Source organism: Cygnus atratus, chromosome 13, assembly GCF_013377495.2.
Source record: "Cygnus atratus isolate AKBS03 ecotype Queensland, Australia chromosome 13, CAtr_DNAZoo_HiC_assembly, whole genome shotgun sequence".
Classification (NCBI taxonomy): Eukaryota; Metazoa; Chordata; class Aves; order Anseriformes; family Anatidae; genus Cygnus; species Cygnus atratus.
In genome coordinates this window covers 15,348,818-15,375,082 of record NC_066374.1, presented here as the reverse complement: position 1 = coordinate 15,375,082, position 26,265 = coordinate 15,348,818, and the positions used below count along the sequence as shown (strand labels likewise).

General features: G+C 33.7%; 1 protein-coding gene across 9 annotated transcripts in view; it reads left to right on the top strand.

Annotated features, from left to right (window-relative positions):
• The window catches only part of DIAPH2 (diaphanous related formin 2), a 186,690-nt gene extending 166,209 nt beyond the window's left edge, over window positions 1-20,481 (top strand). For all 9 annotated transcript variants that reach the window (XM_050713503.1, XM_050713510.1, XM_050713507.1 and 6 more), the window contains one exon: window positions 18,561-20,481. In XM_050713503.1, coding sequence (XP_050569460.1) covers window positions 18,561-18,625 — 65 coding nt within the window. In that variant the 3' untranslated portion in view covers window positions 18,626-20,481. The remainder of the gene's footprint in view (window positions 1-18,560) is intronic.
• The last annotated feature ends 5,784 nt before the right edge of the window (window positions 20,482-26,265 follow it).

The following is a 26,265-nucleotide window of genomic DNA, read 5'->3' as shown; positions in this document are numbered from 1 at the left end:
TTTTGTTTTAGGAAGTTAAAATGCTTACCTTGTACCACTTCCCTGTTTTAATATTATAATATTGAAGATGTTGTAACTTTTTGGATCAGTTGAGGCTAGAGATTCCCTAAAATCATTATATTAAATTCTGTGTGAGTAGTTAGTTCAAAACTCTAACAGCATAATTGTTGGCATCATTTACCATTATCACTTCTGTTTACCATGTGGAAGACAGCAACTATATCAGTTCTACAAATGCCAGCATCTGTAAGTTTTTACTGCAACTTTGGCGTTTAATATTGCTGGGGGGAGGAAAGCTGTGAGGGGTGTACGTGCTCGGCCTGCAAAGTTTAAAGCTCTTCAGGAGCAGGACTGTGGTTCTTGTGGTTTGAGAGAGCTGTAAGGCAGACAGTACATATCCTCTTAATCCTGTATGCAGGAAAAAAAAGGGTTCTTACCCTGTCTGTATCCCTATGAGATGAACAGGAGCAGATTAAACATTGGTCTTCTGAGCAGCTGCCAAAATGTACAGTAAATATCAAAACTTATTTCCTACTCATTTTCTAATAGTCTTGATGTGAACTGCTAGCAATTTTAAGTTAAAGCACATAAAGATTTATATGCTGCACCTACTTAAACTTCTGTATGTAATCAGTTTCCCTGTACAGAAACTTCAGGGAGATGGATACAACTTATATCATTGCTTTACATCAAACTGATGTGTACTAGACAGCAGCTCAAAGAATAATGAATTCCAGTCTTTCAGGTATCCTAGTGGAGAGCTCTTCAAATAAAGTAATTGCCTTACCTTTTGTTATGTAAGCATTTGTAGATATTTCTTCCCCAAGTTCTATTTGTATTTCAAGCCAATGCTCCAATGCCCACTAAAATGACATAAACCAGTTCAGCATGTTTCATGATAGGGACTGGAAGGGATGGTTTCAGAGGAAATTCTTAGGTTTAGATTAAGTGTCTTTAATGCTGAAAACTCATGCTTAAGCAAAACCCTATATAAAAGAGATTAAAAATAGTAAATGGAATTCAAAAACAGCTTTCATGCTGCTTTTTTTGCTTTCACTTTTAAATCCTAAATGAAGAACAAAGGTCTTCAATAGTAAATTATTTTGTCTGGTTGTTTTGTTGTTTTTGTTGTTTTTTTTTTTTTTGGGGGGGGGGGAGCTGGTACTGGCTTACTGTGTGTTTTTTGTTGTTGTTGTGTTTTTTTGGCTTTTTTATCTTCACTATGGCTGCTTTTAAAGCTTCCTTTCTCCACTCTCTTTAATAGCCAGATGGTATCTCAAAATACTTCTTCAAATCGAAAAGCAGGATGGGAAGATAAAGGAGGATGTGTTAAGACAAAAGATTTATAAGAGAGTTAATTATTTACTGCAAGTTCCAAGTGCCTCCTGTACTACTTAGGATATTTAGGACTTCTCATTTTGGCTTTTAAGTTTAGTATGTTTAAAATAGCAAAGAAATAGATTTCATAGATAAGAATGGTACCATTAGGGGATTCAGAAGTCATAGAAAGTTAGAATAAAGAACAACTGGAAGAAATTTTCACCTTTACTCTGTCCATGTTCTGCAAACTGCGTAATACTAGTGATGCATACCAATCAATATCAAAAATGAAATGGATTGCATGCACAATATAAATGTGTGATAAATGTCATAGAATTATATGGAAGCCCTTTGCCAATGACAGAAGCATATTGTTAACTTAAAAGTGAAACTACACTTAGGTGAAATACATGATGAATGGGCAAAAATGCTAAAGGAAGAAGAATTGCAATAAGGAAAATGGAAATGCTGTTGTCTGTTGTTCTCTTCCTTCATTTCTGCAGTAACAGGCATCTCCAAAATGTTTTGTCAGTTGCTATGCACAAATGTTTAGCAAAAGAAAAAGTTGGAGCTTTATAAGTGTTTGTATTTTACATTGATAGGTCTTAAGACTGTATGGTAGGCAAAAACTTGAGATTTAGCTGTCATTCAAGCAATTCATATTTCTTAACTATTTCTCATATTACTGTCTGAGACTTCTGCAATCAGGGTGGAATTCTCAACTGTTTTGGTCTCCCTTTCATAGGCACAGCAGAGTAGGGCATGCTCCCACCCCTCTTTTCCATTTGACATGTGTTGCTGAAATGGTAAGGGTAAGACAAACAAACTTCATATTAGCATTTTTTTTTCCCCAGGTCAGATTAGTGGAAATTTCTACAACCTGTTTCAAGTTTCTACAACTAAGGAATTTTAGAGAAGCATCTATCTGGAATTTTTATTACAGACAGAATGTATTGGAACTGCCTTTAGAGCTTACTTTGGCTGTTAAGTTTTCTGGTGTAATTTTTACTCAGTGCTAGACAAGATGTTGCACCAGTTGAATTTTTTTTCTCTGTATAGTAACTGCTAAAAGGAAAGGCAATGCATGTAAAGAGATGCACAATTTTAATTGCTTTGAGGTATAATAGTCATTAGATTCAAACAAAATCCAAAATAAAAAATGAACAAAGACATATACAAATAAATTGTCATTGGCTTGTAATTTGTTTTAAAGTGCTCCTGCTAGCAAAGAAAACTCTGGGGCGCAAGGAATCAATGCCCAGGCTATAAATTTGTGTCTCCATTTTTCACACCGTTTTCAGATTTATTGTTACTTCCCTGCAGCCATAATCTGAAAGCTAAAAATTTAGCTAAAAATCACATACAGCATATCATTTTTACTAAGCTGAAGTCATTTTCTTTATGAAGTTGTACAAAGCAAATTATTGTAACAGTTTTGGCTGAGTGTGCCTTGGTGAATTTATAGCTTGATCTTGAAAGTATTACTATCCTTAAACTAAGTGTTATTATTGCTACAAAGTCATTGGGTTCAAATTATTGCATTCACTTTCCTACTATGGATACTTTTCAAGGTATGCTGTGCCTCTTTTTTATCTAAGCAGAGAATGGTATGGAAAAATGTTCATAGGTAATAAAGGTTCCCTTTTCACTTGTAAACATCTATTGCACACATTGAAATACACTTTTTTGCTTTGTATGTTGCTAAAAGCTAGTTACTGCCCCAGAAGAAATGCCCAAATGGGCATCCTGCATGGTGTTTTCCTTATATTTGTAAAATCATTTTAATTTGTCTGAATTATCATCTAAATTTACTCTGTAATTCCTAAGAGCTATTAGATGATCATTAAATCTTGATTTTCTGTCAGTAGGAATTAATAATCTTGACTTTGAAGTGAATTTAGAAGCAATAAGGGATTGGAGTCAAATATTTGAATATCATTTCAGTGTTAAATTGGTTTTTCATGTTGCAACTCAGGGTGACTAGTAGATAAAATTGAAATTCAATTCATAAATCCTTCTTTGCATCTTCATACTTCATGTGTTGTTTTTTTTTCTCTCCCTTTCAGATGGGTTAAGATGTACATGGTTTGGGGTGGGGATCACTGCTTAAATGTTCTTTGTTTAGAACATAATTTCAAAAAAGCTCTAATAAAGAGCATATGTAGCCGTATGCACAGATTGCATATAATGCTATCTTCAGAAATTAAAGTAAACTTGATAAGAATTGGTTTCTGAGTGAATTGGTCAACTGTATTTTAAAGGAAAGCTAGAGTTAAAGCAAAGGCTGTCACAGTTTAATACTACCTTACAAAAAAATGATACTTAACTTTAGCGCCTGTTTCTACCTAGTATCTATTACTGCTTTATTTTATTTTTTTTTTAAATGGCTGTTTTTATTAATTTGATATGTTCTCACTTGCCAATGACAATTAAAATAACCTGTCAGAGAAAAGCAATTAGGCTGCAAAGGTTTAAGGGATTTTTGTTGTCCGGTTTTTGTATTTTTGTGTATGTGAATATAAGCCCATATTGTCACAGCACCTTATATTCTTGGGCATTGACATGCCATGCTGCCCTTGTTGACACAGTATGCTTATCCACCACATACCATGGCTTTACATTCACATACAGTTGTGAAACAAGATAGGGGAGGTAGTTTTATTTTTCGCTTTCTCCACGAGGAATTTAGGCATAATCAAATTAAGAAAGGATAAATAACGTCTCCATTTGCCACTTCTTTTTCCCTCTTCTGTGCTTGCACAACATGTTCTCTGGGCTTTTAGTGGAAGATGATGGGAAGCTGTCTTAGGAGCTTTCTAATTTATTTATTGTTACATAATACAGAGAGGCTGTTTTTCTCATCACAGTACTGACTTGAAGTCCCTTTGGATGTATCTGTGGCACGGACAGATGTTTAATGGCATATTTGAGAATCTTGGTCCACGTGTGTACTGTGTCTGCATCCTGATACGTGGTGTTCCTCCAGGCACTTTTGGAAGGAAATGCACACGCACAAACCAGAAGTGACCTGGCTTATTCGCTGCTGGGTACCCCAAATAAAATGAGCAAGGAACTTGCTGAGGAATGCACCTGCTCTGCGACTAGGATGTGGCCAGTACATGCACAATGGGTACAGGATTTTAAAATACTGTGAAATGTACATAGCCAAAACATACAGCTTCTGTACCGTATTGATAGCAACATTTCCTAAATGCCTGTGTTACATGTTCAGTCATACCTAACTATGGATGTGATAGTTATGAATGTTATTACTAACATTTTACATCTATTAAATTCTGAACCATTACTGGTAGTTTTTTTGTAGTCAGGAATTTATCAGGTAGCTAGCCCGAGTCCAACTATATCTTATTGCTGAGTCCTCAGAGTGTCATAAGATCCACCATCTGTAAGTTTGTTTACTTTTTCAGTATATGCTTTAGCCTGTGGGCACATAACAACTATTTTAGGAAATAAGTGAAATAATAAATTTTAATTTATTTTCATTATATAATTACTTATGAAGAAGTCTCACTGAAGAATTCTGGCTTAAGCTTTGAATGAATTAGAAATGATTGATTGGCAAAGGAAAAAAAAAAAGCCACCAAGCATCAGAACTTTCCCATTGGAAAAATATCACTGAAACTAGAGGCCTGACATTTAGAACTGCTAAGAGTGTGTTGTAAATACTAATGACAAGCCAAAAAAAAACCCTACTGTTAACACTTATCATTTCTGAATCCCTGATATGTACTTGCCAAGAAATACAGAATTGATTAATTTGTGAGACGTGTTTGGAAGGGACTCTTGGAAATCCTATAATACAGCCTCCTGCTTGAAGCAGGGTTATCACCATACTAGACGGAGCCAGCTGTGACTTGTCAAACCAAGTCCTGCACAAAGCAAAACCTGCACAACCTCTTGATTTCTCTGTTCTAGTGTTACACTACATTCCTAATGCAGATTTTTTTTCTTAACATTTAAGCTGCAATTCTCAACTACTGTCTATTATTTTACCATCTATGTGACCAAGAAGAATTTGACTGGAGTTTTGTGACTCACCTTCAAGGCAAAGGTTGTTGTTAGATCCCTCCTTAGCCCACCTGCTCAAAAGAGTAAATGAGCTCTACTCCCTCAACCTTTCTGTAGTTCATTGGAATTGTCATCTCATAGGTCACTTAGAAGAAAAAGCAAGACAAGGCATATTAAGCAAATGAATGCAGAATTTCATAAAGGAGAAATACAGAGACTATATGATATGAATCAATTTGTGGTTTTATACAAAATGTAAATTTTTCAAAGGCAGGAGGAATGGAGACAAGAATCAGGGGTTATATAGTGTATTATATCATGTATTATGGTCAATATTAGTATTACAAATTAAATTCTGTATGATGTGAATTAATATTTAGTTACCTCACCTGTCAGTGAGGCTTTTTTAATTGTATAAGGCCAGACTGGATGATTAAGCCATTTTCAGAAAGCAAGAAGTCAGCTTAGCTGTTTAAACTACTAGCTTTAGATCCAGAATATCTGAGGTTAAGTGGTGGTTTGCCTAAATACTGACTGTGTTTGACCTTGAATTTTTAAAAGATATTTAGATTTTCAACACCACTTAGATGTATAGGTAATAATTCTACTAGCCACTTATGGGGGGGGGGAATACTTTTATACTCTTGCCCTTAGTTGTTTGCTACAGTGGAAATAGCTTGATTGTTTTGTACCAATATTTTTGTTCTTGTAAATTTTTGGTATTGTCTTGTGTACATGCATAATACCCAGTATTGGAGTCATAATGTCATGCTTCTTTCCATTTTATTAATTCAGACAAGATTTGAGCTTTTGGAAAGATGCCAGCTTGTTCGTAACAAGGTTCTGTATTCCTCTGTATATCAAACATTTTTTTCCTTTTTTTTTTTTCCCCATTTCCTGTGTGTTGTAAACCTACTTGGCATGTCTTTGGTCTGTACTTCTAAACAGGGTAAATTTAAGCAGTCTTTGCATCATAGCCTTCCTTTCTTAGAGTTGAACAAGACTAGTGTATTTTTGGTGTGGTTTTGCTTATGCAAGGATCCTAAGTCACAGTACCACATAATTACTGTTACAGGATATACACTCAACTGCATCATCTAAATACTATTCTGTTCTATATCAACATAAAGCTTGCCTTTCTTCGTTGGCTGCTCTGTGAGTTGTTGATTGTGTTGAAAAGTTTGGTCTCTGTAACAGCCCAACGTTATTTACCTGGTTATTATGGGGATAGGTGAAGGCCAATACTTCTGCTGTCCTCTGTGCATTCTCTCATCTCTCCTCATGTTGCAGCAGGCATCTCTGGTCAGACTGTTAGCAACGTAGTCCCATATCTGTTTCACCTTCTAATGTTTTATACTCTTATCGGTCTTCAATATTGTACAGAACTCAGTTTGTTTCTATCATTCATCTCTTTTCCATATAGTCTTTCTTTTCTGGAGTGGATAAATTGTGTTCTTTCACAGCATCAGTAAAATTAGATGGTAGTTTTAAAAATTATAGATTTTACTCCTCTACAATTTAAATACTGTGTATGTTTTATTTACAAAAGTGTAAGAGTGTTATGCATTTATTTTAGGCTTAAAATATCATATTGGTAGGAAATGGAGTTGGTGGAATGTGAATGCCTCCATTTTTCTCAATGATAAATTAGTGTGCAGGTGCTCACATTCTGAAGCAATTGAAATATCCACAAATGTATAACTGTGAAGACAAATTGAATAGTCATCTACCAAACATTTCAGATAATTTTTTGAAGAAACACGAGGTGGCACAATTTAATATGCAAAATAGTATTTCAACGCTCATCTTTGTCATGAATCTTCTCTCTTAGCCCTTGGCAAACTACAATCTAAATTCCTGTCAAGTATCCTCATTCACATAAAAGATAATTATGAATCCCTGATGGGTACTGTTGTTATATTTTGGCTTTTACAAAAATTTTGAAACTTTCTATTGCATCTCATTCTTCATCCTTAAAGAGATAGGCATTTAGCAGCAGATTTAGCAGCAGATTTAACTTCTTGGATTTCCTCTTATGAAGCTATAATAAATAACAAACTCATTTGAAAAATATTTTGATTACAACCAAACTCACAAGAAACTAATGGTTTACAAAGTTAACATAGTCTGTAAAAAAAAATAAAAAATAAAAGTTTAGTACTTATTTCATAATAAAATATTGCGGTATAAAGCTGAGAAGAGATATCTTTAAAAAGCAAAGTAGATACAGTCCTTCAGTGAGCAAGAGGGGCAGGGCAGTAAAGCTGCAGAGAAGTCAGACTGCGTGGTGCCAAACAGGTAGGTGTCCTTGAATAGTTGTCCATGCAAACTGTCCTGGATTTAGAATATGTTGAATGAATTTCCCTCCCCTATATATATATATATAAAACTATAAGTAGGAAGCTTTTTATGGCCCACTAAATTTGGGGTGACTTGCTGTAGAGCATTTTGAAAAAACACGTGCCTCACAGTGAGCCACAGTTTTGAGCTCCTTTTCTCTGTTGTTTCTGCTGGTCATAAAACTATCATTTACTGTTTTGTTGAAGGCTTCTTGTGTTGTGTGCATACAGTGCAGAATAGTCCTTATAATCTCTACTTCAATTTTAACTAGATTAAAATAAAACTATAAAAAGTAGGGTTGTTGTGCTATTTTATGCGGAGGAAAATGCTCTTAAATTTGTAGTTTCACTAAAGAGACTTGCCCACAAATGCAGAATGTTGATAAAGAAAGGCAGAAAAAGTATTTATTAAAAGCATCAGTTGAGAGAAAAGGAATTCTTAAGAGTGTGTGGAGAGAGACACTGTGCACAGGCAAAAGGCTTTAGCATTTATTCAGTATCATAAAGCACCCTTTCAAATGCTTTGTTTTGATGACCTTCCATACAGCAGAAAAGAATGAGGGGATTGAAAAGGGCAGAAGACGGTAACTAATACGTTCTAGGATTTTTGTTACTATCTTAATTAAGGTTAGGTAACTAGATAAACTTAACACCAAAAGGGTCAGAAGAGAGACTCAGTGAAATGCTTATATGTATATAAGGTTTTCAGGGGAAAAGATTATAGGCTGTTGACAGAAACTCTGGATTAGTATGTTATTTAAAAGAACAGGCTGGAGTTAGGAAGGAAAGACTAATTTTCTGGTGTAGTCAGCACATTACAGCCATTTTGTTTTATTATGATTCATGTATGTAAAAATGTTTTTATTCATATCGTGAATGTCAGCATTAGCATGTAGATATAGGTATTTCTGAATCAGTGATTGAAAATACATGGAAATACTCTCCTCATTAAGTCATTCATCTTTTAACTAGCACTGAATTTTAGTGCAAGTTAATTTAAACCAAAAGTGCTTAAAAGACAACATAAAATCATTTAACAGAATATTAAAAACAAACAAACAAAAACCATGAACAACATTAAGATTATATCACTGCATGATAAAGGCAAAGATAATCACTGTTAACCTTGGCACTGCCTGCTCTGGAGCTCCTACCCTAAGCAGTAATTAATTTTGTAAAAGTTTTTACTGTCAAAAGTCTACCGCTCTGATATCGAGAGGTTGAAAGATGCCAATTAATTTTCCATTTTTGTCATTTGTCCAGAGAGTGCAACACTTGTGGGTTTTAATAAGGCTTTGTCTATTAATTGGTGACCTCAAGAGCATTTTTTATAGAAATAGTGGGATGAGAGAAGAACAGCGGTTTCTAATCTTGGTCAGTTAGGAGAGCTTAACTTCTTTTTAGCTCTGTACAATTTGTTTCTCTTTAAAATAAATTGAAATCTTTATTTAAAAGTTCTGTAACCTGCACTGAGAACTTCCTACATTTCTTGTTACTAATAGGGATGTGTTTGATGTCTATCAAGCCAGATCTAGTCTGCTTTTAATACAGATAATTTTTAAAATAAGTTCATTATACGGGCTATCAGCGTTATCACAGCTCATTGTTTAGTAAAGAAGGGTATATAGTTTTGCATCTGGGAAATGTAGAAAAGCTTGACCTCAGAAAAAAAAGTTATAGTGTGTATTGGTATTTTGCTTCTGGAGCAGTTGTGTCCATATATACATATGTATATATTTCAAAAACATAAATTAATTCAGTCAGACTCATTTGGAAGTAGTATTTTAGTATAGGGTCTCAAAAAGCCCTGGCGTGTTTAAATCTGCTTTCTAAATGCAGACAATAATAGTACACCTAAGCACTGTTGTCCCCTTACTCTTTGTCAATGGGCTACTAAGGCTGTCTTAAAATAGTCTCAGGTTGTTAGGAATCCTCTGAAAAACGTGTACATGTGCTGTGATGGCACACTACCCTCCACCCTTCTTCCTTTGAGGTCCTTGCTTATATGTCAGAAGGAGCTATATTGATGGGGGAAGGGATAAATTGGTAGACCCTGCAAGTGTGTGTTTTGAATGGGCACTTGGGCTTTAGTTTAGAAAATACACCCGGATTATGCTACAATGAGGTGTTAATTATTGCTTTCCAATACTCCAAGAGAGTTGTTATTGAGATAGTACAGGAAGTCTCAAAACTTACTCAGGTACTGGTATTGAGTAGAAACTATTTTGAGCTCCATAATAAAAGCATGTTGACCTGACACAGCATTAACTACTTCTATACTTTTACTCTTCACATGAACATTAAGGGTCAAATTCTACCTCATGTAAGCGTAGAGGTCTTACATTGAATCATAAAGGAGTTGTCTGTGCTTAGCCAATAAAATTTGATCTCTTAAATTCCCCAAAGTTACTATATTTTACTTCAGTTTGTCATTTATTTTTCTTATAGTTAAATTATTTTTAATATGAATTATTTTAATAAGCAACAGTTTAATTCACATGACCTGCACATGCCTTTGTTGCAAATAATTTATAGTAAAAGTCCCATGCAGTATTTAGTTATTCTCCATTGGGGTGTGTAGCGAAGTAACAAGTAGTAGTGAGATCATCTTGTCAGGCTCAAACAGGGGCCTTTACTTTAATGTTATACGATGAAGTTGCAGATGTGCACAGACAACTACAGCCCATACCAGCCAGTCATACAGGAACGATGTAGTTTTAAGTTTTCTCATAGCATATTCAATTCCATTTAAATATTGCAGAATGCTGAATTGTAAATGTTAACCTAGCCATGAATAAAAAATGTTGATATTTTATTTAATCAAAAAAAATAATTATGAATAGTTGGCCTTTATTGTATTATTTAAAGTATTTCATTTTGCATGTAGACTACAAGTTACTGCAGAATTATGTTTTTATAAAGAGAATTTGTTTCTGATGCATAAAAAAAATACAACAGACTTTTGCACGCTACAAGAAAAATCGCTTGATTTTGACAAGGGCTGTCAATTGTGTGGGTATGGAAGGGAAATGGTAGACATTTTGTGTGAAACAGCAGGAAAGACTTGCTTTTCAGTAGCGTTATCCAACTCCTGTTCTGAAAGAAATTCCTTTACAGAACAGAGAGCTTTGAGTTCATCGCTTTCATGTTCTAGGCAAAGATTAAAGCATCTGCGCATGGGCGATGTAAATTCCATATTTAAACTGCTAAGTGATAAAAAATGAGAAGCGTAGGTGGGAGCAATCCTACAGAGGCAAATGTCGTCTTATGCTGCCCTTTAATAAAATATTTTAAGGAATAGCTGGAAAGCTTCCCCTTTGACTTTCATCTGGTGGTTTTTGATTGTAACTTTGTAAACGAATTGGTATTGACTTCTACCAGGCAGTTTTGGAGAAGAGGTGAAGAGCCTTCTCTTATGACTTTCTCTATGTTTTGTCAAATCAAATACTTATATTTGAAGTGCAAAGTGAAGGCTGATGTCAAGAAATGCCTTCAGCACAAGCTGGTGTTGGTCTCTCGTGACTTTCCTCTTTCTTAAAAGTATCAGATTAGATTATAAAATGATGGCAATCTAGCTGGACATAAACACGTTTATTGCAGGCTCAGCATCCATTACATATCATTAGTGAAAGGAGGCAAGGGACAAGGGGACCACTTTGTTGTCAGTTTGATTCTTTTTAAGGACAAACGCATTCAAGTGAGAAGATGCTAACTTTTTGGCTGTTTGTATACTTGTAGTTCAGAACCTATTACTGTCTTTATTTCTTTGTCATGTTTTTAACCTTACCAACAACTTGCTTTCAAGGCAAATACAAATTGTATAAACAGCAGTGTTAATAGGGGAGTTGGGAATAGAAAATTTTGAAAGCTATTTTAAATTATATTGTTTATGAAGATTATGGTTTTATTAGCATTGTACCAAATCTGTACAAAATGTGGGTATACATTTTTGCCCTCTAACTCTCTTTTCCTTAACAGTAAAATAGCAGGTACAGTTAAAATTGGGAAACACATCTTTTATATCAGCAAATCTGTTATCTCCAACATAAAATATGTTTTTTTATTAGACAATCTATTTACTTTTGAACAACTACAGAAAGTCTGTGTATACTCATGAAAGAGGAGATATTCTGTGTTTTGGGGGTTGGGATTTTTTGCTTAGCAAAGCAGACCTAAGTTATTTACTCTCTGAAATACCCTTACCCTTTTGATTAGTAAGATACACCTTTTTTATGGTACATTAGGTGCAATAAAGGATGCAAATTAAAAGTTCAAGGAAAAATGTCTGAATAAATGTAGTTTTATTGCAGTGTATATCTTTCCCTGTTTGTTTGGTTTTTTTTTTTGGATCTGACCTTTTTCCAGGATTTGACACATCACAACATTTATCCTGTGGGGTTTTTTTGTATGTTATTTTATGTAGTACTTTCAATTGTCTCTTTTGGTTTAAAACAAATCATACATTCATGTCCTAAATGTTTCACAAGTCAGAATAATTAAGTTGATCAGGTCTGGGAGCATTGGAAGGAAAATAATAGGCATTCAAGCTCTAATGGGAGCCTGAGTTCATTCAGATATCAAATCTAATAATTGCTTTACACCTGTATACATAGTCCCAGTGAGCAAGTTCACATTAAAGGTTTAGTGGTACAGGTTCAGTACTATGTTTCAAGGGAATTTTAGTAGTTTTTAAAAGACTAAGTTATTTTGATTTTTTTCAACAGTTTGTTGTTGTTTTTGTGTATGAGTTGTAATTTAGCTGATTACTCATCTTAAGCTTTGGAAAAAAATTTCACATATCATATCTCCAGTAAGAAATTCTCATGAGTAATGTATTACAAAGCTCATTTAATAGCAATCAGAAAAATCTGAAGGCTATCATGTGAGTTTCACTGCTTTGAAGCAATTTGTTATTAGCCAAGTTAGTGAAATGAAGAGCAGTAGATCTAACTGAATTCCAAGTCTGAAACTCTGAGTTTATATATGATTGTGTAGCACAGCCTAAGGGCTGTAAGGATACTCATAGCCATGACTGCTGCTTGTAAAAGGCAGTTTCATAAGGATGAGGTACAAGTCTGCATTACTTAATGAGATTATAATAACAACAATGCATTAATTTTAACTTCACAGTTTATACTGAATTTTGTAACAAAATCTCCATTAATGCCAGTGGCGCAGGCTGTCACAGAAGTTGAAGTAAATTTTATCACAAATTAGAAGGAAAAATGCAGATGAGAAAAATAACAGCTATTCATAGTAGGTTTCAGTAAATTCCAGACTCAGATGTGGGTCACAGTGTTATTATTGGAGAGGATTTCAACTCATTGCAGTCATTCCTCTTTTTTTTTTTTTTTTGTATCCACCTTTAGTTTTCAGCTAAGAACTCCAACAGAAAAAGAAATGGAAAATGGCTGTATATGGGCCTGCCTTGTACTGATGTGAAGACCTATTTTTCTCTGTAATTTTAAAAGCCAATTACCCTTGGAGGAAAGGAGAAAAATAGATTGATTTATCTTGTAACCCCTGAGGCAGGCATGTATTGTCTCAAAGTAAGGCTTTTCCATCACAACTCTTGTGGAAGAACTTTCAATGCATATCCCAAGTGGGACTATTAACAAAGAAAGCCAAGTCAAATTCAAGTACTAAGTAGATCATTTAAAGTTTTAAGGAATGTTAACTTACTGGGTTTAGGATTTTTGTGACATCTTTAAGGCCTGGATAAAGTAATAAAAAAAAAAATATTTTAAACAGATAAAGTTTACAAAAATAGGATTTACAAATCTATTTTTATTCTATAAATTCTTAAGTTTATTAGATTCTCTTCAGCTCTAAATAGGATAAGTATTTATTTGCTTGGCAGAATTTGCTGAGTTTTTGTATCACAAATTTTTTATTTACAGATTTTATATATCACAGGTTTTGTTTGCAAAGGTGTTATTTTTATTGTGTTGACTGTATTGACTATGGTCAGAGCTTTAAAAAAAAAAAAAAAAAAAGGAAAAAAAAGACAAATGCAGCTGTTTCTCTAGCCTGAGGGTAAGTTTCTTTTTTTCTTTCATGACACCATATTCTATTTATATGCTCAGGTATCACACAGCATGCACATCAGTCTGGGGTTGGACCTAAAACAAAATATACCAGGATTTTGCTTGAAATCTCAGTTTTCTTTGCTGCTAAAAATTTAGCTGTCATTTAAGTTTGATTATCAGAATTTGAGATTCTGTTCCAGAATAAAAGCTGAGAGCAGGGAAATTGTATAACTTGTTTTGCTTTTTTTTTTCATTTTTGGTTACAAAAATATAAAATCCAGATACATGTAAAATGACCTGTCTGAGATGGTTATAAAGTGTCTGGTTCAGATTTTGCCAGGCATGTGTAGGGTGCCAGCTGAGGTTGAAATAAGTCTTTAAAATACTAAAGAATCAAAAGAAAATATATTAACTGTTTCCCCTAACACAGTTAGAAATCTTGTGTTTTCTTGTTTCATCTGTCTGCAATATAGATCTGGAGAGTATTATTTCAGAGTGCTTTCTGAGATAGTGCTTTCTGAGGTGTTATTTTTCTTCATAGCTGACCTTACCTCATTGCTTTTTTTTTTTTTTTAATATAGGCTGCACATTTTGAAAGATCAATTTGAAATCAAATTTCACAGAAATGGACTGAATCTTAACAGAATTGAAGTTAGAGATATTTTCTTTCAGGGCAGTGTTTCTCAAAAGATTTTGTGCTAGACACAACAGTTTTGAAGTCCTTAATTTCCTTGACTAACTTATATCTCAGTTCGTATGTCATATAAACTACATCTAATAATGTCATAGATATAGGTCAGACAATATAGAGAGCACTATTCAGCTGTAGCTGAATAAGAAAGTGCTTGAGATGGGCTTCCATGTTATGTTACATGATACCTGTTCTGTTCTGTCTTATGTTCTGTCAATTACAATTTCCAAAAAGCTTTACCTTTCACTTCTGGTAAGCTAAGATGATGAAGATGCACACAGTCAATATAGAAAAATAATTAAGTTAATTCTTGTCATTGGGTTTCTTCAAAGCAATTGATAATATGCTGTTATATCAGATCACATGGTAACTTGGCTTTAATTTTCCCTGTGCATAGATAGCTGAAGAAGAAAACTAGCAGCTACCCAGACTAACGTGATTTAAATTGATTGTAACTTGTCCCATTGTTAATCAATGACAGTGTATAGGAAATACTTAGTTATCGCAGTCAGAAAAAAGTGATAGTTGTAAAGTGTTATTTGGACTTCCACCTTTTTTAAAGCAGGAATACTGTTGTCATCAATATCACAGATGTCTTTTTTCCCCCTAGAATAGACATCTGCTGTGACAGCTTATCTATTTGAAATAACAAGTGGCTTACCTACTCATTTTTAGTGTAATCATTCCATACTTACGTAAATCTTTTTTGGTCTTTTCATTGTTTTCCATGTTATATGGTTCATGGTGTGTGCTGAAGTACCAGGACCTGTGAGTGTTCTCCTTTGGGTTGCTCAGGAAAACAAGATGAGTTTCAGTAGGATTTCCCAGTGCATGAAATTTTGCATGAAGGAATAAATACATCGTTGATTCAAACACTTTCATTGATTCCCAAAGGCATAAGCCTTATAAATTCCCTTACAGGATGCATTTCTGTATCTTTTGCAAAAAGATGAAATCTGAAATACTGTATTCATTGCTGCGTAACTCCTTTATATGGTCTCTTTCAAGTCAATATATGCAGGCACCTACTTTCTCTGAGCAGTAAACATCTTTTTTTATTGTCAGCTATGGGAAGGTTGATTCTTTCACCTTGGGGTAGGTAACAAAACAAAAAAGAAAACGTAGTGACTGTGAATATGCAAATTAATTGTGTGAGCTTTTTAAATACGTTAACATTTCAGAGTTATCCTTACTGTGCCCTCCAGCATGTGCTCCAGCACAACAGCTCCCTACTGAACACCCAGTGACATACACTACCTGTCTTCTGGATTCAAAATTTTGCCACTATTTTATGTTTTTGTTAATGTGATTAACTAAGACATTCTTTAAAATACATGTTGTCCAGGTTTGAGGGTCCCGTGACCATTATATTAGAGGAAGGCAAATAGTTCTGGTAGTACTCTGTCCTCAAAGCCCTGGTATTCTTAGCCCATTTCCCTATGACATATAGGTGCTTTGCGTTCTGCATCTAGGTTAATGTTTCAATCTTTTGTTTAAAACAAATAAGCAAAACACAAAAACATCAACAAAAACAGTAGTTATTTCCACCAATCATATTTGGTTGTTGGTTTAGTTTTGTTTTTAGTATTAATCTAGGAGTTCTAATCTTGGTCACATCTAGGAGTAACTTGGATAGTCTTCTGATGAGTACTGTAGGAAGGTCTGCGGAGAAAGAACGTTTTAAATTTAGTTTCCTGTTTGAATTGCTTGTTGTTAATACAGCACAAAAACACTTTTAATGCTGTGACTGAAAAAAAAAATAATAATTTAATCCTGGTGAATTAGCCAACTAAGGTACCAAGTCCAAGATAGCAGTTTACAGTAGATTTATAATTTTAATACAAATAATTTTTTTTTGTGGTTGTTACAGGTTTATACAAATTCTAATTGAGTACCTTTAAGGTATAGTTTAGTAGAATGTACCTTTTTCTATTACCAGATACCTCAGTCTCATAACTAGTCAGTTCGATTGCACATCATCTGTATTATTACTAGCATTAATTGTTCATTAAAAAAAAAAAAGTTTGTAATTGGGAGAACACAAAGGTACTACCTGGCAAAGTGGATGAGTAGAAAGTGAAGTGGAAAAGTCACTTAATCTTAATATTGCAGTTCTGTAAAATATAATTTCTTTTTCTCCTAATATAACTGAGTTTCATGCTGATAACAAGCTATGGAGTTAATAAATCTGTTGCAGCTATTGAGACTTTTAATAACAGAACTAATGAAGGAGCATTAAGGAAAGGAAAACACATTTTGCAGAGTGCATTTTTGCAAAAATATTTTCCTCTCCCCTGTATTTCTAATTGATTGTAATTCTAATATGTTACCCATACAGAGTATAAGGCAGAAGGGTGATGTCACTGAAAAAAAAATATTATAACGTCTAAATATAATTTATTTTTTTGTTTACTGTGTGGCATATATTTATACACTTAAGTTATTGTGTTTGTTTTCTTACATTACAAGATTCATATTACATGGTGAATGATGTGTTCACGTAAATAGTGCCTCCACAAATATTTTTTATGTTGTAGATATTTATTCCCAAAACAGTTAAATTAGTCACTGAGAGTAAGTATCACTGGACTCTTAGCTGTTATAGATGAACAGCAGCACATTTGTGTTGATAACTCCTTCTTGGGTTTTAGACAGCATTTCTATGCTTTAATTTCCAGTGCCTAGTGACACTGCAGCCAGTGTAGAGACTTACTCCCATGCAAAACAGATTGATTTAGGGTAATTTGAATACTTTATGCATGGATAGATTCGTTAGGAAAAGAAGGCAAGGCAGAACTATAAAAAAAAAAAAAAAACAATAATCTTGGTAAAGGAGCCATAATTCCCTGTAGTATTGGAAACACTTGTGTTGAACAGGGAAAGGAAAGGTTGATTTTGCAGAGCCCATGCCGTCTTCACAGGCATACTCTGTTCTTGTCCAGAAACAGATCACAGATCTTTGTCTACTCTGGAATTTTATTTAATGTGCTTAGACCATTTCTGGATTTGTTAGCTTGGAACATGGTGATGAAGTCAATATCTTTTTCAAAGAATACATTTCTGTCCAGCAGATGGGGTAGAGTCTCATGCTTATGAATTTTCACTCCTGTGCTTTGGCCCAAATGTAGTGCTTTCCCAAAGCCTTTATAGCACATGCCTTTATAGCCTGTTGCGTTGTGGAAGCAAATACAACTAAATCAGTTAATTTGGAAAAAAGCTGAGAAAACCTGCTTGACTGCAGTTTGTCAGACTTTCTGCTTCAGCAGTTACTGTTGTTTTTAAATATTCCAGTAGTACTTATGAGTTCCAGCTGTATAGTGGGATGCCCTGATGCTGTAGCAATGAAAGTCTTCTGCTGATACAGACAAAGAACAGCAAGTTGGACATAAGAGAATGGAAGAGGCTAGGTCAAAAGTAAACAGTGACAGAAAAAATAAACTGGTGCGGCAGGACTACATCTTAAAAAAATAAAGCTTAAAATATCCAGAAAATTAAGTGGGGGTTGATTTTCTGCCTTTGTATGTGTATATTCATTACTTTAAAACTTTATTTAAAAGGCATTTAGATGTGGTTGGTAGTTCATGATTGTTTTCTTTTCATGTGAAAGACATTTATTATTCATTGCAATAATTACTGTGTAATATTTCCTACTAAAAGTTGTTCACATTGTACAATCAGGAAATGCTTAGGAAGTGGTTGATTTAACTGTTCTATTTTTAAATCTGTACCAAATTATAGTGAATAGTCATAGCACTTCTGTACTTGTAGCATCTTAGAGTAGGCTTTCCATCACCTCTTTGGTAAGTACAAACATATTTTTGCAGAGCTTCTGTACATAATTGTTTATAAAATAAGATTTTTACCCAGACTTTTAGTTATTGTGTGCTATTTCCAAGGGGACAGTGTTTCAGGATTCTCTCAATGCTTTTATCACCCAGCTTCTCTAATCAAGAAAGTAATTTATTGCTGATTGCAGAACTCTTGAACTCAGTCTGGCAGCTGCGGTGTGAAACTTCTATGATCCAGTCTCCTAGTTACTTATTTACATATCATTTGAAATGGTTTTCAGGGCTGTTTGGAAACCTTTTGACATCACATTATCCATGTTTCAAATCTTATGGTGATTTGTTTTTTTTTCTCTTTATATTACAGATAACAGACAAGTAACTTTGGAAAGGTCTCGTTCTCGCCACAGTGGAACAATCGCAGCTGTATGATTCTTCTGATGCCAAAGAATTTAGTGAATTGTTTTATTAATAATTAAATGGATATACTTTGAAACGAGTTTATCATACAAATTGGCAGTGATCATAAAATAATACTGGTATTGATTAAATGAAATAGATGTACAAATATTATGTATTTTAAAAGCTATTGCTAAATAATCCACATACTGTGTCTTATTACCCCAACTACCAAGATCTGTAAACAGTGTTAAACAGTAAGGTCTCACTTTCTTATGTTCTTTCTCTTTTTTCTGTTTAGTTGTTTTTTGTTTTTTCAAGCTGGCAACTTACATGAAGGGAGTTGGGGATTTCTAGGATATGTTTTTTATGGGTAAGAAAATACAATTTTGTTGAAAGAATACAGCTGTGGATTCCATTTGCAGTTCACTTGGACATGAAAGGAAAAAACAATAAAATTGTATGTTAATAAATTCAGAGATGAGCTGATGTACAATATCAGAATCATTTTTGTAACCATAAAAAAGCAATGCATAAAAACCTGGTCAGGTTGCTGGAAATCTTATCTCAATGTAAAGCTTGGTGGATCCAGCAATTTTGGCTGCAAGTACGATAATACCACATATCTACACTTTTGGTGATTTAATGATGTGTAATTACTTATCACTGCTAAAAAATTAATAAAAAAAAAAAAAGCATAGGATTTTACCAAAATTAATGATATCAAGGGCAGAATATGTTTTTAACTGTATCTACAGAGGAATTTTCTAATTATGCACTTATATATTCTTTATACAGATATTTGGGGGAAAATATGATTGTCCTATTTTAATTATGCTAAAAATACCTTTGTGTAGGTTTTCAGAGATAGGCTACATTACGAAGCTATTCAGGACTGCCTCTGAGTTTTTCCTCTGTTTCTCAGGTAAAACATGTAGCAGGATCTCTACTGGTGGATTTTAGTGCTGATGGTTTAGCAGCTAAGAACAAATTTTCCACCTGGAGCACTATATAGCAGTGAACAATAATTGCAGCAGACTGATTTTTCGGGAAACTACTCCCATTCTACTTTGTATACAGGCCCCTGCACTGCAGTACCTCAGGTGAGCAGTCAGTTTAGTAGCTGACACTGTGTATTGTTCTGCCACTCAAGGGGAAACTACAGTTTCCTTTTCTCCCCAGATACTAGTTGAATGTACAGTCTATTTTGGTGTTCAGATCAGTCTTCACCATCCTTACTGAAGGCTCATTGCGAATTTGGATGGGATGGAGGATTTTGAGTGGGAGTTCAGTCAAACTATTTGTATGTTGTTCAGCTATGATATTTTTAAAAATTTCATATAGTGTAGTAGATGACATTTATTCTCAGATTATTACTGCTTTTCACTGGTGAATTATTACAAATACACATATTGCCTGGATTTATGGAGAACGTCTTTTTTAATGTTATATAAAGAATATTTGGAAGGCAAGGTGTCACATTATTTTCTGTGCACAAACTGCTAGCTCTAGAGGAGCATTCGATACTGGGGTGGTATAACTTTGCACTACTGCTTGAGCCAAGCATTTTGTACAATACATTCTTTTTGCTTCTCTGGTAAGCTACTTTAAAGACTATCCAGCTAGATTGGGATAAACTCTTATCATTTCGAACTATATTCATAAATATCCGATTATTGAAAGAAAAGATACAGCTCCTTATCAGACTAGTATTGAATTTCTTTTTTTAGTCTTCAAAGGAAATAGTTTTTTCCCATTGCTATATCGCTAAACATACAAATGCGACTGAAGCCTGGTGAAATGTGCACTGTCAACTAATACTCTACCTAAACTGTTTGGGGCTTTTTGTGATTTTTAGTAATAAAATAAAAGACTTGTATGGTACTTCAGGAGAAAAAAAAAAAAAAAAAAAAGAAAAAAACATGCAACAGGATTCTCTGTTTTTCAGTAAAAGATACAGAGAATTTTATTCTGTTTTGTTTAAGGTCAACATCAACCCTTGTACTCAACCATAACTTTCTAAAGTTGAACTATTGATTTTGCAGTTCTGTGCTTAATATGCAAAGCCAGTTTAAAAGGATTAGGTGCATCATGTCTGTATAAATTTGTACTGAAATCAACAGTGTATTAAAATTCAAATTTTAAAATCATCATTTTGGGATTTACAAGTATTGATATAATCTTTATATGTGAAAACTCAAAAGCTCAAAGTAGAATCTTCATACTGTAGCAGTAATTAGTGCAGAAGTTTTTAATTTCCATGGTTGTAATTTTTTAAAAGGTCTGTAAAAGCTGACTACAGATTCTCAAGAACCAAATCTTAGCAAAAAGCAAATCCAAAATAACATCATCATCTGATACTTCTATTTTACTACTATTTTTTTCGTATTTGAAACATTTATATTATTTAATGGACATATCTGTTAAGAACAAAAGTGTCTTTCAAAGGAAAACTAGAAGATGATTTATGTAAATATAGGGTGCTCGTATTTATGAAGTCTAAAATATTTTCTGAAATTGATGCTGGTCACTTTGTCTTTTGATAGTTTTTCAGTCTATATTAAATTGCAGCTATTTTTAATGTTTTTATTATTGATCTAATTTTCAGAGTTGTCACATGTTTATCTAAAAGTGTAGAAGAGTAGCACCTTTTTTCAGAAATGCACTTGCCTTATTTTCTAATTTTAAAAAATGAAATATATCAGTTAAATTATATTTGTATTCAGAGTAATCCCAGAAAGAAAATTACTGGAGGCTTCATACATAAATTTCTTGCTAATTATGTTTCACTATATGTCCTCTGAGACATTATATTAACAATATACTAGCACATCTGTTTGCATTCACATTTTACCAGTTACAAGTACTGAAGAGTTTTTTATGATGTTACACTGTTTACATTTCTTAGTTTATTTAAGAGGAAAATAACCTTACCTTTGCAATGAATTGAATTAAGTTTGCAATTGACATGGGAATGAAATGTTTAAATCATATACAAATATACATCTCTGTTGCTTAAAACTGCTGGCTGTTCAGATCAGAAATGACACTAGATATCTTTTGCTCCAGTTTTATGCAGTTTGCTGAGAAAAAAAGTGCAACACAATTTGTCATGTATGTTTGTTTGTGATTGAGCAAATTATCCTTTCCCAGCACATAGGGGTGTTTGTTTTGTGTTAATCGTATTCTGAACTGATGCTAAAGCCAAAACAAAATTAGTACCTCAGAGGGCATTGACAAACAACTTCAGGAAGTATTCCCAGAGTTATTATTACATAATTCGTTTTGGTTTTAAACAACCATGGTCAATATGAAAAATGTTACCTGAAATTATTGATTCTTTTTTGAAAATTGAGACAAATGCGAACATTCCCATAGTTCCCTTCTGTAATATACAAATAGTAATGAATATATGTATATTTTTGCATCTTTTGTGTGTGGTATATGTACTACCTCAGAGAAGTGCTGTAAAAAACATAATGTTTTCATGGTTTCTATCCAAAACACAATTCATTAGTGACCTACTTCAAAGTCATCCCACAATTGTTTGCAAAACTCTTGAGAATTTGGCTGAGTTTTAGGTTTGGCTCTGGAAATCCTTGTATAGCTTTCATTAATAAAACTTTGCAATGTTCAGCTTCTGCATCCCTCAGGCAAATTATGCTTTGATGGGTGAATTTAGTACTTCCTATGTTGAAAATTGTATAGCTAGTAAATATTCAGAACTGGTGATAGGTGGGAGTGGGAGTAAACTTACCTACATAAAGTGTATTGCTTCTTATCCATTAAACAAAGGCTTGGCTGGATTATTCTTCAATGTTTTGCCTTCAAATTGGTGAGAATTCAGGTGTCATAAATGCTAAGAGATGAAGCAATGTAAGGTAGCCCACCTCTTATGTGCCATAATGTATTTGCAAGTTACTCATTTTGATATAAGTATTGTAAGAAATCTTCACATCACTTCTTCTACAGTATCCATGCACATGCACACGCATGCACACAAAATGTAAATATTAAAAATAAAAAATAAAATAAAAATCAAAGCAGATGAAGCCAAATCCCTCAGCTTCAGGTGTCTCTATTTCAGATCACGTATTGCTTTTGTGCGCAAGAAAGGGAGTTGTGTAAGCCTGTGAATTCTGCAGTCCTGCAAACTGTCACTCAGCACCTACTGATGTCATTAGAAAAATGTTGAAGGAGAAAGATTTGTTCTTATAGTGCTTCTTTTAGCGCTGTTTGAGGTGGTACATATGCCACAGAAAGTGAACAATAATTGATTACAGGTTAGTCAGTATCATGCACCATTTGATTTCCCTTTTAGAAGTCATGTGACTCCTAATGCCAAAAAAAAAAAAAGGAAAAAGAAAAAAAAAAAGTGACAAAACTCATGCATTTCTGTTTTTAATCAGCTCAGTGTTTGTATGTAATGTTTAAAATAGGAATTTGATGAAATTACAGCCTGGCCATTGTTTATCCTTGCATTCTGAAAACTGTAATAAAGATATACATAACATAATTTTGCTAGGTGCGCCAATGTTTTACTTTTTTATAATGATTATTACTAATAGAGTATCATCACCTTAAAATCTGTTTTCATTAAGTATTATAATGCAGAAATTACCAGAAATTACTCACCGACACTTTTGGCTCTCTAAGGTTTTTGGATATTTGGATTTCTTCTCTACAGTGTCAAGTATATTTGACTTGATTTTGAGGAAAATTATACTTTTTCTAATAGAGGAAAACTTCAAAACAAAATGACCGAAAACCTATGTACAGATTAAAAAACCAAGTATGGTGATACCGTTTTATTTTTACAACAATAACAATAAAAGGGAATCACTAAAGAAATTGCATGGGTCCATATTTATTTTAAGTGACTGGGTTCCTGTATCAGCTTTTTAAGGCAGAGACATAGTCGTTCAGTTAGACAGCTATTGTTGTTTTCTGTATTTACTTCACTCCATCAGAAAATGGTCTTTACAGAATAGAAATCTGGCAGACTTTCAAAACAGTCTGTTGCACCTTAAACAATTAAATGATGTCACAATAACAGATTGAACTGCCCAAAAGTATAGACAGCACATTGGATTTCTGGAATAAAAGCTTAAGATTCTAAGTGAATGAGATTGTAATGAATATGATCAGCCAATTTGGTATAACACTCCTCAAGTAACTTTCTATATGTGGTAAAGGTACACCAAAGGATCGTTTAATGCACCATTATAATGAACTGAATTATAGTTAGAATTTTATAGAAAGATTTATTTTCTTATGGGAATAACATGAAATAAATGAAAGCTTCTAAGTGTGAGCTATAAATGTAAATGCTATGATTGTCATGATTAGGCAAATGTAGTAATATGTCTTACATATATATGCACCATATTCCCGTTCCTTATTTTTAGGTTAATGTTTCTTTCTTACATGTATGGGAGTTTAGGATTGCCATTATCCTCTTAGATATTTTGTGTTTGGGAGGTTAGCAGGCAGAATTTCTTCTCAAATAACTAGCTGGTACCTTAATACCTTTCTCAATGGTAATTATTTCTGTTGCTTCCTCACATGCTTAAGAAGTTCTCTGTGTGCACCTGAGATCGATAGCAAATTCTGGCTCTCTGACACTTAGATTGCTTCCTTACATTTGGATCCTTTCTGTAACTTTGAGCTATATTCCTTCCCTCCTTTATTTCCTCTAGACATCATCTCAAAATTAGCTTTTTCTTTTTTTTTCTCCCTAAGAATCAGTATTACTGGGCGGTGGTAAAATTATAAAAACATTCAATTGAATTGCATGGAAGTAATTGATGAGTACTTAATGGCTATAATTAATGGCTCTTTCAATAGATGTGAAACAGATTAAGAAGAAAAAATCCCATACAGGATTTTTTTTTCTTTTTTGCCTGCACAATGTGAGCAATGCTGTGAGCAAAAATCTAAATTTAGTCCAGTTAAATTCACAAGGTATTGCAAGCTGTTTGTTTGTGTTAGTATAATAATGCAGCCAACCTAAGGAACCCATCTGAGAGGCAAAGGATATCTTGTGCACCATGCGAACAAAATTATACAGCTTTTTGATTTCAGCTGGCTCTCATCCTGTCTGCTCAGGCCACATGCAGAGCAAGCTCACAACAGCCTGCAGAATACTTTTGTAGATGCATTCACGGGGAGGCAGAAGAGCCAGGTCTTCAGGCAATGTTTTCATAAGGGCAATATGACCAACTTTCTTCCATTGAAATAATAGATCTGTGTCTTAAAGGGAAAATTATCTGTGAAACACAGATGATTGAAAAGCACTGTGAGTGCTTGCATGCTTTCCAAGTCCATGAGTCTTTAAGAAAAAAAAAAATAAGACCTGTCCTGACAAGGCAGTGGTCGGGTCTGGTGTGAACTAATTCTGCTGACACTACACAAAACCCAACATACCTTGACCTCTGACCTCTAGATGCTTCTCTTGTGATATTTGGAAATGTCTGGTTTTTAAACAGTTTTTGAGAGTACAAAGATGACTTAATGAGTAACTATCAGACTGGAAGTACAAGTCAGGCCGTTACTATGTTAGCAGATCACACATCCTTAAAAATTTTTTGTCTGCTGGAGAAGTAAAAACAGAGATGGTTTATCTTGAAGAGAGTAAAATTAATGCTAACAAAAAGTGTAAGTATTTATAAACTGTAAATAAAGTTGTAAATTGAAAGAAATAACATTTTAAATGTACCAAGACTTGATTCCATGCTTATTACCTATTTCAGTTAAGTAATTAAGTGGTATAGGATTGGTCAACTTAGAGAACAGCAGTATTTGTGGATCAAAAACAAACAAAAAAAAACCACCACCAGAACAAATCTCAAAAATGACTGACTGAGTTCATTGGCATGAAGAGAAATGAAATTACAAAGGCAAAAAATAGTGGTAAACCTGTAGAAAGGCTTTTATACTACTTGTGTTGAGTAGTACTAAAACCAAATAGAAAAACAGACAAATTTGCCTACGTGTGTTTGCGCTATATGTAATCAATAGATTTTGAAATTGATTTGTTACAGTTTAATGCAGGTATTGAAATCTTGAAAGCTGTTAACATCAAATGGCAAAACAAAAATGGTGCTTTCAAAAATATTTCAAAACTCTGGTAATCCAATCAAAATGTGATTTCATTTTAGGCAATGACTATGTAAATGTAATACATGGAACATGTAGTTTGTTTACATGGAAGTTGTTAAAATCTCTCTCAATAAACTATAGTTTTAATTCCAGTGAACAATAATTTGAGCAACCTTTAGTGAATTCCGAGTGAATTCCGAATAGAAACTAAAATAGATTAACACTATTTTATTAAGTTTATTTTGTGTTAATGTGATCGGTCTTGAAAGAGTCATTGCTTTTTTTTTATTATTTTTAGTAGGAGATGCACTTGCAAACATTAATTAAATCATTTTTATTTCAGAGATCGTAAGAAACTAAAAACTAAGGAGGAGCATTCTTTTATTTCACCCGAATATATTTATTTTTTCTTTGTGACTTTTCAATGTCCAGAGTTGTGCTCAAATTCTTAGCGCTCAGAAATTAAGATTCACCTTGCAGATTGCCTAACTGCAAAAGTCCCCAGATGTGTTATTTGGGGGGGGGGGGAAGAGGAACTTATACTGTTCCAAGCAGTCTGTTGAATGAATAGT